The 18,359-nt window shown below is 42.5% G+C and overlaps 1 protein-coding gene across 8 annotated transcripts in view; it reads left to right on the plus strand.

Annotated features, from left to right (window-relative positions):
• Positions 1–18,359, plus strand: part of RALGAPA2 (Ral GTPase activating protein catalytic subunit alpha 2) — a 200,169-nt gene that overhangs the window by 107,751 nt on the left and 74,059 nt on the right. For all 8 annotated transcript variants that reach the window (XR_014011001.1, XM_081205947.1, XM_081205949.1 and 5 more), the window contains 7 exons: positions 1,396–1,521; positions 3,201–3,259; positions 4,245–4,353; positions 5,745–5,855; positions 6,577–6,645; positions 13,799–13,936; positions 15,763–15,946. Coding sequence is in view for 7 of the 8 variants with exons in the window: in XM_081205947.1 (XP_081062073.1) it covers positions 1,396–1,521; positions 3,201–3,259; positions 4,245–4,353; positions 5,745–5,855; positions 6,577–6,645; positions 13,799–13,936; positions 15,763–15,946 (796 nt within the window). In the remaining variant the exon portion in view is untranslated. The remainder of the gene's footprint in view (positions 1–1,395; positions 1,522–3,200; positions 3,260–4,244; positions 4,354–5,744; positions 5,856–6,576; positions 6,646–13,798; positions 13,937–15,762; positions 15,947–18,359) is intronic.

Consider the following 18,359-nt stretch of genomic DNA (forward strand, 5'->3'; position numbering starts at 1 on the left):
ATATTGCCATAGAGGTTTGTGTGGTACAGCTGAAGATGGTAGCTATGGAGGACTTACGTTGTTTAAGAGAATTTGTACATTAACAATAACCATACACTATTAATATAGTTTACCTTTGATGAAACATGTAGGTGTGTATCTTCATTGTGATTTTTTTGACATTGTGACAACATGATGCATGTAAATACAGATTTTGCTAATTCAAAAATGTAACCACATTGGGCCTCCATCTTACTGGTATATGTAATGCTCATTAATTATATGGTAGCTTGTCATATGAGCATATATGTCTTTAGAAATAACCAGATATACTCAGAATTATAATAACTTGTGTTTGCTGGTGAAATGAAGCGGCAAGACCAGTTTTTATAGCCATGTTTGTATAGCGGAGTCGACATGTGAAATGATACTGCCTGCAGCGGGATTTTTCTGTTTTGATTGCCAGTACTAAGCAACCTCTTTGTTGTAAGATATTCTACATTTTCTGTTTAGCTGGTCATCCAAGCCAGCAAAGAAAATCATGTTGAAATATAGATGTTTTTAGAAGAACTTTAAATTGGGCCTCGCTGCCATCTGGACACCAGAGATGAATAATCTTTTTTTTTTTAAATGAAAATGAAACAAATTAGTTCAAAGTGTCCCCATTTTTATCTGAAATTTGGCAGCTCTGATCCTGGGGAGGGATGGCAGAATGCATCAAAACCCTGTGTCATTTGAATGAAAAGAATCTAAGTTAAAAGTAGCTGAAGGAAGGCAGGTGGGAATTCCTATTGAAATTGGGGTTTTTGGGGGGGTGGGTTTGAACAAAATTAAAACAAATGGAAAATGAAATGAATGAAACTTTAATATGAATGGGGAAATTATTATTTTTTCCTTGCATGCCTAATAAGAACACTAGATTTACAAGCAGCTAGTGCTATTTTATGCAGCATTTTAAGGGGAGAAGTATATATTCAGACTTCGGTTTGATCCAAAGTTTGCATGTAGAAGGTATCACACATGCACTATTTTTCCTCCCCCTGTAGCCACCTATACCCTCTGAAAACCCTCTCTAGTGGCTTGGCAGCCTTCCTGGTCAGCTTGGACTGTGTCGTGGGGGGCCTGCCATAGGAGAGGAACCTATTTTAGTGTCTAGTTTCCATCTGCAGCCTGTGAGATGTCTCCAAGATGCAGGGCATCAAGTCAAGTTATCACAATACTAATCCTTCCTTCATCGTTTCCTTGCAGAAGGAGAATGCTAAAATTAAAATAAGCAGCAGACATAGAATATTTATGCAGGTTATGAGTTATTTTCTCTGCTTCACCTACAATGCTGGAGAAAACGTTACTGGGTTTTTATTAATTGACAAGATTACCTACTTTTTTTTCCTTTTCCTTTTTCTGTTTTGCTTATAGGCCCCACGCTTAGAAGCACATACCATTCTTGGTTCTCTGGTTTGCTTTCCTAACCTCTATCAAGAAATTCCATTATTGCAACCCATTGCTGAAGCAGAAATCATCACAGGAACTACAGGTGTCAAAGTAAATGTTTTCACTATTAGCTGATTTCTATTTTACAAACTGGGGGAGTCATGTGTACCTTCCTACTTCTTACTGGTGGATTGAGGGTATCCAGAGCAGACCATTTCTTCTCTCTTACCAACTGTTGTGGTGGGGCTTATGCAAACTGGAGAAGCCTTGCCCCATCTAGTGGGAGGAGCCTCCCCCATACTAAAGCTAAGACACCTAAAAATGTCATGGTTACAAAATAGAGAAGAGAGGACAGAGGGTCTTTTTCAAGGTTCAAAATACTTATTTGCCAGAGATACACTGCAGGTACTGTATCTTCTAATATATTCGCTTGGCTACTTCATTATCTCACCTTGGTTTCCCCAGCTGTTTTTCAATCTAGAGCATCACAAACCTCTCAGCTCTTGGGACATCCCATTTTGTCGCACAAGCATGGCACTCCAAACAACACATTTTGGGGAGCTGTGATTTCGTGCTGTGCTCACCCCGAAAAGTGCTTTTTCAGGGTCATGATCTCACACGGTGCCCCAAAACGCGCAGTTTTAGGCTCCTGGAAAAAGCATGTCTTTCAGGGCCATGATCTCACGCATGTCATGTGATTTGTGTGGGAGCACAGCCCCAAAAGACGTGCAGTGCAGTTTTTCGCCTCAGCGTGTTAGAGGGTATGTTATCATATGTACTGAGGTAAGGAAGGTTTGCGCGCAGCAGATGCAGTTGAGCAATTTAGTTGAACTAAACTTGTTTAGTGGAATAAGAGAATAGGAAGTTAAAAAAAATAGAAGGTTTTTTAAAAATGGCATCCATCCAAGCCTGCAATTTCTGGAGGAAGCATTTGCGTATGGGGCAAGAAATTTGTACTGGGGCAGTGACAGTGAATGCCACCAAACAAATTGATCTCCCCAGCCCTCATCCCCCCTACTCTCATGCCTCTTTAGGATCTTACAGAGGTTTCTTGGTAAGTGCAGAAATGGCTGCAGCATGTATAGAAATCAGATTTCAGCCCCTAAAAAAACAAATACAAAACATAGGTAAAGGGACCCCTGACCATTAGGTCCAGTCGTGGCCGACTCTGGGGTTGTGGCGCTCATCTTGCTGTATTGGCCGAGGGAGCCGGCATTTGTCCACAGACAGCTTTCAGGTCATGTGGCCAGCATGACTAAGCCGCTTCCGGCAAACCAGAGCAGCGCACGGAAACGCCGTTTACTTTCCCGCCAGAGCGGTACCTATTTATCTACTTGCACTTTGACGTGCTTTCAAACTGCTAGGTTGGCAGGAGCAGGGACCGAGCAACAGGAATTCACCCCGTTACAGGGATTCGAACCGCCGACCTTCTGATCAGCAAGTCCTAGGCTCTGTGGTTTAACCTACAGCGCCACCCACGTCCCTAATACAAAACATACCAGTTGCCTAAAGGATAGGCGAGCCCATTGTATATTTGGCAGCATTTTGAGAGGAAGGGTGTGAATTAATTGCATTAATGAATTAATTGCAAAATTTCCACTAAGAACAAAAGAGAGAATGATTACAGATGGGTTAACGAAACAAAACAGTTTAAATATTTTAAGTAATAAAATTGAGATCAATGAAATTTGCTCCATTTTACTATATTTGACTAAGGGTAGAAATTAGAGTTCTTCTGCAATATATTTGTTTGAAGTAAATTGCTTACTGTCATGATTTTTTTATTGTAGTTCTACCTCATAAATATTCTTTTGAAGAATGCTGCAAATGAACCAAGTGAAGCTTCAAGGTAAAATACTGAATAGAACAGAAAATATTATGGAATATAAATTGAAGAATAAATTATTTGTGTAGAAGGGTTATAATTGCCTGATGTTATTGTTACTTTGTCCGCTGTAACTAAAGTGCAGTCATAAACCCAGAAAGTGGGTGACAACTGGAAATATTCCTCAGGGTCTTGCGAAAGAACAGTGTTAAACAACAACTGATGACCTCCTTCTACCGGTCCACAATAGAAAGTGTCCTCTCATATTGTATCACAGTGTGGTACGTTGACAACCACGGACAGAAAGTCTTTACAGAGGGTGGTGAACACAGCACATTAAATCATAGGCTGTCCCTTCAGCCCGCTAGATGGCATCGCCTTAGGAGAGCGAGAAAAATTATTAGGGACGAGTCACACCCCAACCAGCACCTCTTTAATCTTCTACCCTCAGGCAGGAGATATAGAAGTATAATCTGTCGTACCAACAGGCTAAAAAACAGTTTCTATCCGTGGGCTGTTAGGCTGCTGAACGGAAAATAATACCGTGCAACTGACTGGTGTGTTGTGCGACAAGCACAAAGAGTGCAATGAAATTGAGTGGTTGGGGGGGGAGGCTTGGTTAATTTCATTGTACACAGGTTGTACATTGACAATAAAGGTGTTGTTGTTGTTGTTGTTGTTGTTGTTGTTGTTGTTGTTGTTGTTGTTGTTGTTGTTATATACCACTTGATTCTATTCAGTGGCTGACAAAGTGATGCTTCCTTTGTTAATGTCGCTATAACAGCACTAGCATAGGAATCATTGGCCAAACAAGACCAAAGGAAGCTGCTGTGCCAGAACTATAGCTGGATTTAGGATCAAGTCCTGTATAAGAGTATAGATTGTCACATAATACAGCAACCATCTGAATCCACATGTGTTGCTGTCTTTTTACAATTCAGTTGTTCATAGAACTGAAAAATAAGAGGGACATGATAGCTTACTGACTTGTATATTTCTTGTTTTCAAGGTGTTTAGCTGTTTGCTGCCTTGGGCTTTGGATATGTGAGGAACTTGTGCAATGTACAAACCATCCCCAAGTAAAGGATGCAATAAATGTTTTAGGTGTGACACTAAAGGTACCAGTATGACACAAGTTTGTATGACTTGATTGTGCATAATTGTGGGGTTTGACTTCAACCAAAGAGTGTTTTAAATACTTCGAATATTTTATTAAGCTGTTTGGAAGATTCTCAAATTCAATCTGTCAACACAAATTATGAAGTTTTGTAAATTAAACCATTTTCTATGTACTTAAGACAATAAAATGCTTGCTGAGACATTTCTGAAAGAAACGTTCCAATTTAAGTCCCTGTTGCATTGCAGCTAACAACTTGATTCCAATATTTCTCACTGCATCTATTGTTTTCTGATGAAAATGTTGAGGAAAGCATAGAATTTCTTGACATGATTTTTTAAAACTAAACAAAAAAAAAATGTGTTTCCAAGGTGCCAGAGGAAGGAAGTCATCTAAGACAGCACCTCCTCTTGACAATAGGCAAGGTCACATTGCATAAACTGCATGTTAATAAATATCTGCAACAAACACTCAGCATTCCACACTGCCTATGCCTGCCTAGCAGGTAACAGGTAGGAGGCGGAAGCTCTTAGTTGAGTCCATTCTTTTGCTCTTCTTTCTCACGCGCGCACACACTTTTTTTCATAAGAGGAAAAAGAAGACTAGTTATTTTTATTTTCTATCCCTTTCCTTAGTTCCTTCCTTAAGGAAAAAATTATCCATTAAGCCTACCTCAGGAAAGGCACGTACCCCAAACCTACAATTTCCAGATACCTTTACCAAACAATCAGTCCTCAGTCCTCTACACACTCAGTAGATCAGTAGCTGGCTGACATGACAGAATCTTGCAGTGATCAAGGTTCAGAGTCTGAGGCTGTAGCATCTCCAGTTATGGAGTCATAGAGGGTTTTGGGTTCTGAGGCTGCTCCTGACAGGAGCTCACAGAGCCATCTCCCATACCACCAGCACCTGCAGAGCCAGAGCCAAGACCTTTACAGACACGTGAGCTTGAGGAAACAAATGCTTTTCGCAGCACCACCAGTCCAACAGTGCAATAAGTACACCTGGGAGAGTCTATGGAACACAGAAGGAGTGCCCATGTTCAGACAAGATGGTTGTACCTTTAAAATGAAAGTTATCTACATAAAGGCAGAGTCTGGGAGAGATAGCCTGGGAGCAGAGGCCTATGACACAGAGATATCTGTGGTCTTTCAGTTGCGGCTATCCTGCATCAGTCCTGAACACAGGGTTGACAGTGGTTTTGTACATTCCAGATATGAGCCTGCTCTCCTACTGTGCATTAACTCTTCATTGTGGGAAGCGGTATTCTCCAAACTGGACTAATTAAACAAGAATCTGTAGTAACTATTTGCAGTATCTGAAATGTTTCCAGTTTGTTTGTATTCCCTTTTGTTGGTTCATGATTGGTGTTTTGTTTCTTCTTCTTTTTAGTTTTGCAACAAACAGGTAGCACAGGAAGCCTGTGATGTCTTTCAGTTACTGACCTCCTATTGGGAAAAACTTGAGAAATACAAATCTTCGCTACCCAGAAAAATTATTGAAGTATGTTTATCTCTTTAAAATTTGTGTGTTGTTTTCAGTAACAGATATACTATGCTTAATTATGTACAAAAACTTACCATGTATAACACACCACCGTGTATAAGACAAGCTTTATTTTTAAGCCCTTAACTCACCACCGCTGAGGGACATAGACAGGAAAATCAGGGCAAGTGAGTGAGTGATAGCTAGCGACAGGGAGCAGGAGAAGGGGTCCAACAGAACCAGCAGCTAGAGCTAGAAGACCCTCTATTTTGGACTATTTTTTTTTAGCGAAAAACATCGTCTTATATACAAAAAATATGGTGATATCTTATTCAGACAACAGAGTACAGATCTAAGTATATATTTAGTATACATCTACAGGCACAACTGATGTAATTTAGTTATATGGTATTAGCTGAATTGTTGGCCCAAAGCATGATGACTTTTAAAACTAGATTTAAATCGTAAGCAGAGTAAGCAGGTTTGCATGATGTGTGCTTAATTTGTATGTTTCTAGTTGTAAGATTTGGAAAGATTATTCTCCCCACCCCCCTTTTCTGTAGTACTAGAGAAGTGGAGGGAAAGATGAATGGGACACATGGGAGATAGTAGGTATTTATTTTCTTATGAACTAGGTCAGCTTCAAATTTCACTAACACTTTTGACACCTGCTTCGAGAATGACTTTGGGAAATAGAACATGTCTGTAAATTTATCCTTCTGAAATTGGATTTACACAGATCCTTGTGGCCACAATTGCATTTCTGTTGCCTAGTGCAGAATACTCCTCCGTGGAAGGTGATAAAAAGGTATGGAATATTAAACTGTCAATGGTTTGTCCTGGTATGATGGTTTTTACTGTGGAGTTAATATTTAAACACTGTTCCCATGATCCAGTGGTGGGTGGGAGTATGAAAACATACAGTGTATATTTCCCAGGCTGAAAAATCCAGTCTAAAACCTGTTGCTATAGAGCCATACCCTTAGTCATCTGGGCTTGAATAGCTGTGGCCTGGTTCTTCCTTCAAACTGCAAAAATGATGATTAGCAGTTCTTCAAAACAATTGGACTGATGGTGATAGTATTTGTTCACAGCCAGACCAAAAAAGAGAACCTCTTCTCAGTCTATTAAATGAAGGCACAAAAAACACAAGTGTGTGTATAAAGTGAAGTGCCTTTTATAACTATTGTGTAAGGTGTATATACATATTGGTATGACGTAGGTTCAGGCTGTTTGAGGACTGTATTTTCCCATATGGACCTGCCTGGGCTCTGAGATCTTCAATGGAGGCCCTTTTCTCAGTCCCACCACTCTCACAGGCATACCTGGTGAGGACATAAGAGATGGCTTTGGAACTCCCTTCCTAGAGAAGTTAGATGGGTGCCATTCAACTGGCAGGTGAGGACTGTTTTACTCCAGCAGAACTGGCTGCTTTTAAAGAAAGAACTTTTCAAAGTGCTGTGCTGTTTATCTGTCTGCATTTTAATAATTTTCCTTTTACATTGTTTTAATTCCATTATAGTTTGATTACTTTTTAACTATAATTTTTTATATGTTATTAGCTATCTCTGTTTTTTCCATTTTTGTTTTAATTTTTGTGAGTTGCTTTGGGTCCTAGACCTGGGGGAAAGGCAGGGTATAAATCAGGGGCCGGCAAAAATTTTTAGCAGCGGGCCGGTCTGTCCCTCAGACCTTGGTGTCAGGCTGGCGAAGTGGCACCAGGAGGGAGCTAGAAGAAGAGCCTCAGCCCCTTTCTTCCCAGGGGCTGCCACTGCTGCTGCCACCACCGCTGCTGCTGCTTCTTCTCATGGGTCGGCAGAGCGAGCTCCTCCGCTCCGCTCTCTGGCCCACAGGAGCACCAGGGTGGCGGCAGGGGCAGGAGGAAGAGGCCGGGCGGGGGCGGCTTTACCAATCAAACGCTGCGCCTGATTTACCTCAGCACGGCATGGGGATGTCTCTGCCAATCAAATGCCACTGAGGTAAATCAGGCGCGGCGTTTAAGTGGCCGAGCCATCACCGCTCAGCCTCTTCCTCCTATCGCCATCGCCGGGAGTCTCGGCTTCACGGCAGGTTCTGGCTTCACAGTGCGGGCCAGATTTAGGACCCAGGTGGGCCTAATCTGTCCCAGGGGCCGTAGTTTGCCAACCCCTGGTATAAATAAATAATAAAAATTGTCTATCATCTATCTCTTTTCTTCAAAAATATTCTAGTAGACTTATTTACTGACTAGTACACCCGCAGCCTTTAATATCAGAGTAAGCGTATCATGAAAATACACTTTTTGGAAGCACTCAGAAGGAAGTGATCATGTCCTCCTGGGTTTCATGATACAGATGCAAAGGAAAGCCGAGTGCAGTTGGACATGCACTCTGGACTTTAGGAAGGCCAATTTCAAAAACCTTTAGGACCTACTGGGTCGTGCAGGCTGGGAGTTCAGTTGGAACATCCAGTGGGATTGGGGACTTAAGGAGAATATACTTGAACTTTTCTCTGTTTGAGCTGAACAGAGTACTAAGAAGTGTGGTCTGCTGCTATAAAGAGTAAGACCTGTGCAGTGAAAGGAGAGCCTGAGGAGTCTGGAACAAAAGGGAAAGGACATTAGCACATTCTGCCAAAATCTGAGCCCTTGAGGCTTCTTAAAGATAAACACCTGGCTTTACTGTACATCTGAACTGGCTTGCCTCATACAGATAAAATATTTCTTTATATGATGAGGTCTATTGTTCTGTGGTTTTGCATTTAGCAGCCATTATTTATTAACTATTGCTTGGCTTGGCTTTTTATTTTCCTGATGGACAGGCCTAACTTAAGATAACAGATTTTAGGATAACATATTCTCACTTCAATAATTCATTCTTTTTAAACTTACTTTTTGTAGATACAGCATTTGATCACACATATTCTTATATAGAGAGATATATGAATGTAGTTTATGAATGTACCCTAATGTTTAATCAGCAGCTAAACGAAATGGGCTCCAGATAGTGCCCGTGAAGTAATTCTAGCCATTCTCCCACCCCACCCCAAACAAAACAGCTCAAAATGGATGCACTTTTTTGGATCTGATAGCTCAATATTGGATGATAATAAACCTACAATTCCTACCTTTAATAGATTCAAGGTTCTAGAAATAGAAAGTCCAGCAACCATATGCTGAAAATACCAGTAATCCTAACAATAACAATAACCACACAGGTGGAAGTGGCCAGGAAGAAATTAAAAACCCCACCTCTCTACCAAGTAATAGAGCACTCCTTGCTGAACAATATGATCTGGTGGCTGTAACAGTCAAAAATATCTTTATAGAGTTCAGAAGCATTTCAAATAAGATAAATAGTTTGTTATCTGTGGAAAAAATGTTCCCTCCTAAACCAAACACCAAATAATAATGTAGCTGGTCAACGTTTCCACTCTTCATAGTCAGCAGCTCCCCAAAAGATTCAGATTTAATCATTCAGGCAAATAGGATAGCCCTAACCATTCACCCCTACAGGAAAAATACATTTCAGTGGAACACAAAAACTTGGGCCTTGAAAGACCTTAGCATGCTATTACATTTATCAGCAAAGGAGACTGACCTATCATTTATTAAAGTTCTATATGCCCATCCTTTAGCACAAAAATGCATTATAACATTTAGGTCAGATAGAATCCATCTCTGCTCCTAAACAGGAAATATTTTTTTGGCCAGAGTTGGTGTGTCACCTAACCGAGTCTTTCTCGACACAGTGAAGAAACCTCTCCTGACCCTAAACAACTCTCAGCCTGGAAGGATACAACCCAGGGCCATCCTGTCTGACTGAAAAGCGTACCTTAAAAGAAGTGCCTTTGATTTCTTCCAGCAATGAACATCAGTGCATCAAGTTACACCTTCCTCCAGTAAATTCCACGGAGAAGGATTATGTTCAAGACCTACTTAACAATTCTAGAATTTCTGAAGAAGAGCACTTAATAAGTTCATACAACCAATTACCTCAAACCGAGCAAAAAGCTATTTTAGAAAGACTGGGCACGTTAAGAGAAAGACTAATAGACCGGAGCAATCCTGAGTTGGACCCAGACTCAGTGGCACCATTCCAGGCATGTCCAACAGGTCAATCGCTAGATGAATGAATCTTTATTTGTGTCAGCCATTGGCCATAGCAATAAAACAACAATACGATATACAAAGAATAGAAATAAAAAGTCAATTATATGAAATACATTTTAGGGTTTTGAATCAATAGTCAAATAGTGGATCTTACTCTGATTGCCCCAGCTAAAAACCTTGCAGCCTTTGCTGTCACCTGCTCTTCTTGATCATCCAAGAGAAAGGATACAGTGGCATCCCTGGATGGATTTCAGTCGACCGCACTATGGTCAGGCAGCCTTTGCTCCTCCTTCGCAGCTGGAGCTGAATGGGGCTTTCGAAGCAGCTGCAGGAGAGAGTTGTGCCTCCACTTTCACTGTCCTGTGAGCACGCGCTGGCAGGGTGAATGGGGCTTGCGAGGTGACTGGAGGAGGGAGGTTGTGCCTCTGCTTTCGCCCTCCCATGAGCACACGCCTCTCCCACTTTGCTGTGCTAAGGAGGCTGCCTTTGGCTGGGCGACCCTCGCTGGGTGCTGCAGGGAAAGGGTATAGTGGTCCCCCTTGGGAGCAAAGGAAAGTGGGGTGTGGGGGTGCTGATGTTCCGCATTCAGAATGAGGCTGGATAAAAGGAGAGCACCTTTCCTTCCTCCTCCATACAGAGCGGCCTGTGGCTTAATCAGCTGTCGCCTCCATTTCGGCAATACGTGGAGGAAGGCAATGGAATCGAAACACAAATCTGTGCTAAGGAAAGAAAGGGATTTTCCAGGCCACCCACACCTTACTCCTTGCCCAAATGACAATGGAAGAGTGTGGTAGATCAGTGCCAGTTTTTGATACTGGATAGTAGATCACAGCCTACTTGAAGTTGGACATGCCTGGCCTACACAATGAAAACCTGACAGAACCACCAACGCTATGCTCCAGGATGATTTGCTCCCCTTTGAGACACCTTCCAGAAATAATAATGCTATTTCTCATCAAGCGCAACAGAAAATTGGTCAGAGATGAGGAAACTGGAGCCGCATGAACTAGGAGAAGGAAACCTGGAAAGGAAAGTTACCATTTCTGTAGAAGTACATCAGCTGCAATACAACCCCCATTGGCTAGTGAATGGACCAATAGAAACTACAAAAGAGATCACTGAAATCAAGACTCTAACACAGGCTTCCTCAACCTCAGCCCTCCAGATGTTTTGAGACTACAATTCCCATCATCCCTGACCACTGGTCCTGCTAGCTAGGGATCATGGGAGTTGTAGGCCAAAATCATCTGGAGGGCCAAGGTTGAGGAAGCCTGCTCTAACACAACAATGACAACCAGTAAAACTAAATACTGAAGTCTCCTGTCTGTCTTGGAACTTGGCTGGCTGGAGGATAGTGATTTTTTTGACTATATAAATAAATTTCAAATCCTGTTGTTTCAAGAAACTTGGTAAATGCAAGAAATATGGTTACCTGGTTATGCGGCATATGCATCGAGTGCACTTCCCTCTTCTAAAGGGGGTAGACCAAGTGGAGGTTTGGCGATACTGATATCTACCTCCCGCTCAGTCTCAACTACTCAGCTTAAAGGGCTGGTGCCATCCACCATGGATGGCTGTTCTTATCAAAAGTGCAAGCCATTCTTACATTTTTAGCCGCTTCTGGCAAACCAGAGCAGCGCACGGAAACGCCGTTTACTTTCCCACCAGAGCGGTACCTATTTATCTACTTGCACTTTGACGTGCTTTCAAACTGCTAGGTTGGCAGGAGCAGGGACCGAGCTCCCCCCATCGCGGGATTCGAACTGCCGACCTTCTGATCGGCAAATCCTAGGCTCTGTGGTTTAACCCACAGCGCCACCCGCGTCCCATAATGTTACATTAGATAGGATTAAATCACAAATATTGAGACTAAAAAAAGGCCAAGCCTCCATTGAAGATAGTCTCCCACCAGATTTTTTAATTTCATGCTCTGATTTGTGGACTCCAATTTTTACATCATTATTTCCCCTAATTCTGGAGCCCCATCCCCAATTAATGGTTCCTCATCATCCTGGGGGAAAGTGACAAGTGAGGTGCCACAGGCTTTTAGCCTGGGCCCATTGTTGTTCAACATCTTTATAAATGACTTGGATGAAGAAATTGCAGATGACACGAAACTGGAAGAGGTAGCTAATGTCACAGAAGAGAGAATCAGAATTCAGAATAACCTTAACAGATTGAAGGACTGGGCCCAAGCTAACAAAATGAATTTCAGTGGGGACAAATGTAAGGTTCTGCACTTAGGCAGGAAGAACCAAATGCATAAATATAAGATGGGGACACCTGGTTTGCTAGCAGTATATGCGAAAAGGATCTAGGGGCCTTGCTGGAGCACAAGTTTAACATGAGTGAACATTGTTAATCACAAGCCAACTAGCTAATAAAGCTCCAGGAGAAGACATGATCCCAATGGAGATCTATAAGATAAGACCTGATTTCTGGTCACCCATTTTTGCAAAATTGTTTTCATACATTAACAGCTCAGGTCGTATACCTGAAGGGTGGAAGTTGAGTATAATTGCCCCAATATATAAAAAGGGCGATAAGAAAAACCCTGCCAATTATAGACCCATTAGTTTGCTAGATGTAGCCTCCAAACTATATGCCAGGCTCCTTCTTGGGAGACTAGAAGAATGGGCAGATACAAAGAAGGTGATATCTGAAGTCCAGGCAGGTTTCCAAAGAGGGAAATCCACATTGGACCAGTGCTTTGTGCTGAACTTTCTGCTATGTAAATACATCCATAATTTGAAGCAAAATCCATATAATCCAGGTGGGCTTAGTACAGGGGTCAGCAAACTACAGCCCCCGGCTGGATCAGGCTCACCTGGGACCTAAATCCGGCCTGCGACACGAAGCCGGAACCAACAGTGAAGCCGATACTCCCGGCGTTGGTGACAGGAGGTTCTGCCACTCAAACACTGCACCTGGTTTACCTCAGCGGCGTTTCATAGGCAGAGACGTCACTGCGCTGAGGTAAACCAGGCGCTGCCTCTTCCTCCCCCCGCCGCCACCACCCTGGTGCTCCTGTGGGCCAGAGAGCGGAGTGGACGAGCTCGCTCTGCCTACCCACGAGAAGCAGCAGCCGAGGTGGTGGTGGCAGTGGCAGCCCCTGGGAAGGTAAGCGCAGCAGGTGGGGGTGGAGGTGGGGAGGAGGACTGCTTGCTCCCCTCGCCTCTTCTTCCAGCCCCCCCCCCCCGGTGCCGCTTCTCTGGCCCGCCACAAGGTCTGAGGGACAGTGGACTGGCCCGCTGCTTAAAAAATTTGCCGACCCCTGGCTTAGTATATCCTGATGGTGTCAGGCACGTTTTGACTTTAGCATGGCTTAAAGTGGCAATAGCATTAAAAATGGAAAACTTTTTATTAATTAAAAGAATGATCATCCATATGTTCTGATTTTTAAGAAATTTAAATTCGCCAAATTTATTAATGTTGTAGTAGTAAACTTATTTACATTTTCTTTTATCCACCAATTACATGGAGTCTCAAGCCTAGGTTTCCTAAATAGCTCCTCTGAATCCAGGCTGAGGATTTGTTATTTTTATATTAATTACATATAGCACATACCTGATGCACCAGAATAGTCAGGTATATTCCTAAATAGTGCTCCATATATCTGATGAAAACTTGCAGTAATTAACATGGGCTAAATTCTGTCAATATTTCTGTGAAGACTTATAGTGGAACAAATATATACATACATCTTTATTCATATTAACATCAATGGTAACAGACTGACTTTTAGTATCTGACGAATCAGCTCAAGGAAGCTTACATGCAGCGTTCATTTGCATATGTGGTTTCTCTTACTTTATCAAGTTTTTCATATTTTCTAGTTAGAACTAATGTAATCTACATATTTCTGATTTAGTTTATAGTTTCGTTATTACTTTGTTTGTTGGACTGGTGTATGACATTACCCATGAAAATGCTGCTGGAGCCTCTGTTGACTTCCAGTCTTGAAGATCAACATTCTTCTAAAGCTCCATTGCTTGATTACATATATAGGGTAAGTACATGTTTCTCCTCCTATTGCTTAATTGTGTTGTTTGTTGTGATCAAAGGCAAAATTATTAAGCAGTAAACTATAATATTAGTGGGATATTGTCTGCTTTTGAGCTAGATTTGATTACGATTCCATTACGATTCCATTTTTTTCCTGGACAAACAAGCCTCCACACGCTTTCAAAGGTCGTTAGGAATTAAGCATTGCCAAGCATTATACATAATTTTATTTTGTTATTCACTGTGCTGCATTTTTAACATTTAATCAACTTTTAAGAAAACAAAATGAGTCGATCAACTGGCACAAGTAGGAACCATGCCATTCAGTGTGTCCACATGATTCCTTTATCTCAAGGGTGGGGTTGGATCCAGCTGGAGGATAAGTGGGCAGAGCCACTCACCTGACATCTGTGGGCCCATTGTTTTAATGGTGTCTTCTTTGTTTTTTGGATTATACACCACTTACGAAATTTCTGAAATATTAAGTCAGGGATTGGCAATTTTTTTTAGCAGTGACCTGGTCTACTGTCCCTCAGACCTTGTGGTGGGCCAGAGAAGCGGCACCGGGGGGGGGGAGCTAGAAGAAGAGGTGAGAGGGGCAAGTAGTCCTCTCCCCACCCTCAGCCCCAGCCACTGCACTTACCTTCCCAGGGGCTACCACCACCACCGCTGCTGCTCGTGGGTAGGCAGAGCGAGCTCACAGGAGCACCAGGGCAGCGACGGGAGGAAGAGGCTGAGCGGCGGCAGGCAGAAGAGGTCAAGCAGCAGCGGCTCTATCAATCAAACACCGTGCCTGCTTTGCCTCAGCATGACGTGGGGATGTCTCTGCCAATCAAACCTCCGCTAAGGTAAACCAGGTGCGGCGTTTGAGTGGCAGAGCTGCCGCCACTTGGCCTCTTCCTTCCATCGCCATCACCAGGAGTCTCGGCTTCGCAGCAGGTTCCAACTTCGCGACACGGGCCGGATTTAGGACCCAGGTGGGCCTGATCCGGCCCGGGGGCCATAGTTTCCCAACCCCTGTATAAAGTGATATTGAAATGCTTTTAAATATATAAAGTAAATAAATAATATGGTGTTGGGTGGTTGTAACTTCAGTCTGCAGCTGCGAAAAAAGAATTGTGAGGAGTGTTCCCAATTATTTCTTTGGAGCCCCAGATTCAATTCAGTTTGTGGTTGGAAAAGAAGAATTGAGAGTGCAGTCTTCCGCAGCAGCTTTGGCTTGAACTGCACCATGGCTGATGTCATTCATATATGACATCAGACACAGAAAAGATGGGCATGGATAGCTTGGTGACCAACCTCTGATGCCTAGAGGTTTTCCACTATTGCTTGGTTCAGACATGGCGGAAGCAGAATAGACCTAGATCCTGAAAAAGTGGCATCCTGCTGTGATGACATTATTCAGGACAAAATGTTGGGCATGCCATCCCTAATGCAATTGTCATTTCATTTGAACCAGGAATCAAGTGAACTATCTGAGACTATTCTCAGATAGCTTTAGAGCCTGCTTCAGGCACAAAGAGAATGGAAGTGTACAGTCTTGGCCCCTGTGATTAGCAGGCATCATGTTGTCTTGCATTTGACCTGGCTCAATGTCAGTGTTAGGAGCCTGACATGCCTTTGTCGGGCCAAGAGACCCTGTCTGCTTCACTTCAACTTCTAGCTGAAGCTCCCAAGAACAAGTATTTATTTGTCACATTTATTTTTTTTAATGTTTGTGGTACCATTGGAGGAGTTTTGGATATGGCCAACGTGCAACCTACTGAACAACCGTATAGTGTAGTATTTTCTGTTACAATCTATTTCTCATTTTCCTTTTGCTTTTTCCAGGTCCTGCATAGTTGTGTTCATGGCTCAAACACATATACACAGCAAAGTCATTACCTTTTAAGCCTTGCAGACCTCTCTAGTGATATCTATGATCCATTTTTGCCACTTGGAAATGTTAGGAATTCTGAACCCATGCAGTTTCAGTCTTCTGCGGATCTGAGCAACTTACTCACTGTTGCTGAAGGTAATAAATACTGAAGTAAATTGAATAAGGTGGGGAAGAATGGTGCAGCAATAAACCTAAGCTGTAAAACGTTTAAAAACATTTAAAACAATGGCGCTAAAACCATAAAACTGCCATTAATGCTGCCGTTGTCGTCACCATCTTGAATCCAGGATCTACTTTGAAGAACAGCAAGACATTTTAGCTTTAATACATTAAGAGACAGTTCTAGAGAGCGGTCTATGAGAAAAGTGGGTGTTTTGCAAGAACTTTTATCTAGCTATAACACATTTACTATTTAGGTTTAGCCTATGCTATTAAGATATCAGAAGGTCCATAGCTAGATGGAGGTAGCTTGGATGAGCAGGAGACCTCACTTGTGCATGGTATCTCCACCTGATTGCCTCTATCACTACAGCACTTTACCCCACACTCCAGGCGTTCTGGGGAGGAATGCTTATTTGGAGATACCAGGGAAGTTACCTGGAGCAGGAACCGGCAAGCCACTCCAGTATCCCTGCCAAGAAAACTCCAAGGACAAAGCCAACAGGCATATAAAAGTTATGACGCTGGAAGATGAGCCCCTCAGGTCGGAAGGAGTTCAACATGCTACTGAGGAAGAATGGAGGACAAGTACAAGTAGATTCAGAGCTGATGAAGCGGCTGGGCCAAAGCTGAAAGGACGCTCAGTTGTGGATATGCCTGGAAGCGAAAGGAAAGTCCAATGCTGTAAAGAAAAATATTGCATAGGAACCTGGAATGTAAGAACCATGAACCTTGGTAAGTTGGATGTGGTCAAAAATGAGATGGCAAGAATAAATATTGACATCACTGGGCATTAGTGAGCTAAAATGGACGGGAATGGGCGAATTCAGTTCGGATGACCATCACATCTACTACTGTGGGCAAGAATCCCGTAAAAGGAATGGAGTGGTCCTCATAGTCAACAAAAGAGTGGCGAAAGCTGTACTGGAATGCAATCTCAAAAATGATAGAATTATCTCGATACGAATCCAAGGCAGACCTTTTAACATCACAGTAATCCAAGTTTATGCACCAACTACTGGTGCTGAAGTAACTGAAATCGAGCAATTCTATGAAGACTTACAACACCTTCTAGAAATGATGCCAAAGAAGGATGTTCTTATTATAGGGGATTGGAATGCTAAAGTAGGGAATCAAGAGATAAAAGGAACAACTGGCAAATTTGGCCTTGGAGTTCAAAACGAAGCAGGGCAAAGGCTAATAGAGTTCTGCCAAGAGAACAAGCTGGTCATCACAAACACTCTTTTCCAACAACACAAGAGACGACTCTACACATGGACATCACCAGATGGGCAGCATCGAAATCAGATTGATTATATTCTCTGCAGCCAAAGATGGAGAAGCTCTATACAGTCAGCAAAAACAAGACCTGGAGCTGACTGTGGCTCAGATCATCAGCTTCTTATAGCAAAATTCAAGCTTAAGCTGAAGAAAGTAGGAAAAACCATTGGGCCGGTAAGATATAATCTAAATCAAATCCCTTATGAATACACAGTGGAAGTGAGGAACAGGTTTAAGGATTTAGATTTGGTGGACAGAGTGCCTGAAGAACTATGGATGGAAGCTCGTAACATTATACAGGAGGCAGCAACGAAAACCATCCCAATGAAAAGGAAATGCAAGAAAGCAAAGTGGCTGTCCAGCGAGGCCTTACAAATAGCGGGGGAGAGAAGGCAAGCAAAATGCGAGGGAGATAGTGAAAGATACAGGAAATTGAATGCAGATTTCCAAAAAATAGCAAGGAGAGACAAGAAGGCCTTCTTAAACGAGCAATGCAAAGAAATAGAGGAAAGCAATAGAATGGGAAAAACCAGAGATCTGGTCAAGAAAACTGGAGATATGAAAGGAACATTTCGTACAAAGATTACCATAATAAAGGACAAAAGTGGTAAGGACCTAACAGAAGCAGAAGACATCAAGAAGAGGTGGCAAGAATACACAGAGGAATTATACCAGAATTATATCAGAAAGTCTTGTACACCCCAGGATGTCTTGTACACCCCAGGTAGTGCGGTTGCTGACCTTGAGCCAGACATCCTGGAGAGTGAAGTCAAATGGGCCTTGGAAAGCACTGCTAATAACAAGGCCAGTGGAAGTGATGATATTCCAGCTGAACTATTTAAAATTTTAAAAGATGATGCTGTTAAGGTCCTACAGTCAATATGCCAGCAAGTGCGGAAAACTCAGCAGTGGCCAGAGGATTGGAGAAGATCAGTCTACATCCCAATTCCAAAGAAGGGCAGTACCAAAGAATGTTCCAACTACCGCACAATTGCACTCATTTCACACGCTAGCAAGGTTATGCTTAAAATTCTACAAGGCAGGCTTAAGCAGTATGTGGACCGAAAACTCCCAGAAGTGCAAGCTGGATTTCGAAGGGGCAGAGGAA

Source organism: Podarcis bocagei, assembly GCF_964188305.1.
Source record: "Podarcis bocagei genome assembly, chromosome: 8".
NCBI lineage: Eukaryota > Metazoa > Chordata > Lepidosauria > Squamata > Lacertidae > Podarcis > Podarcis bocagei.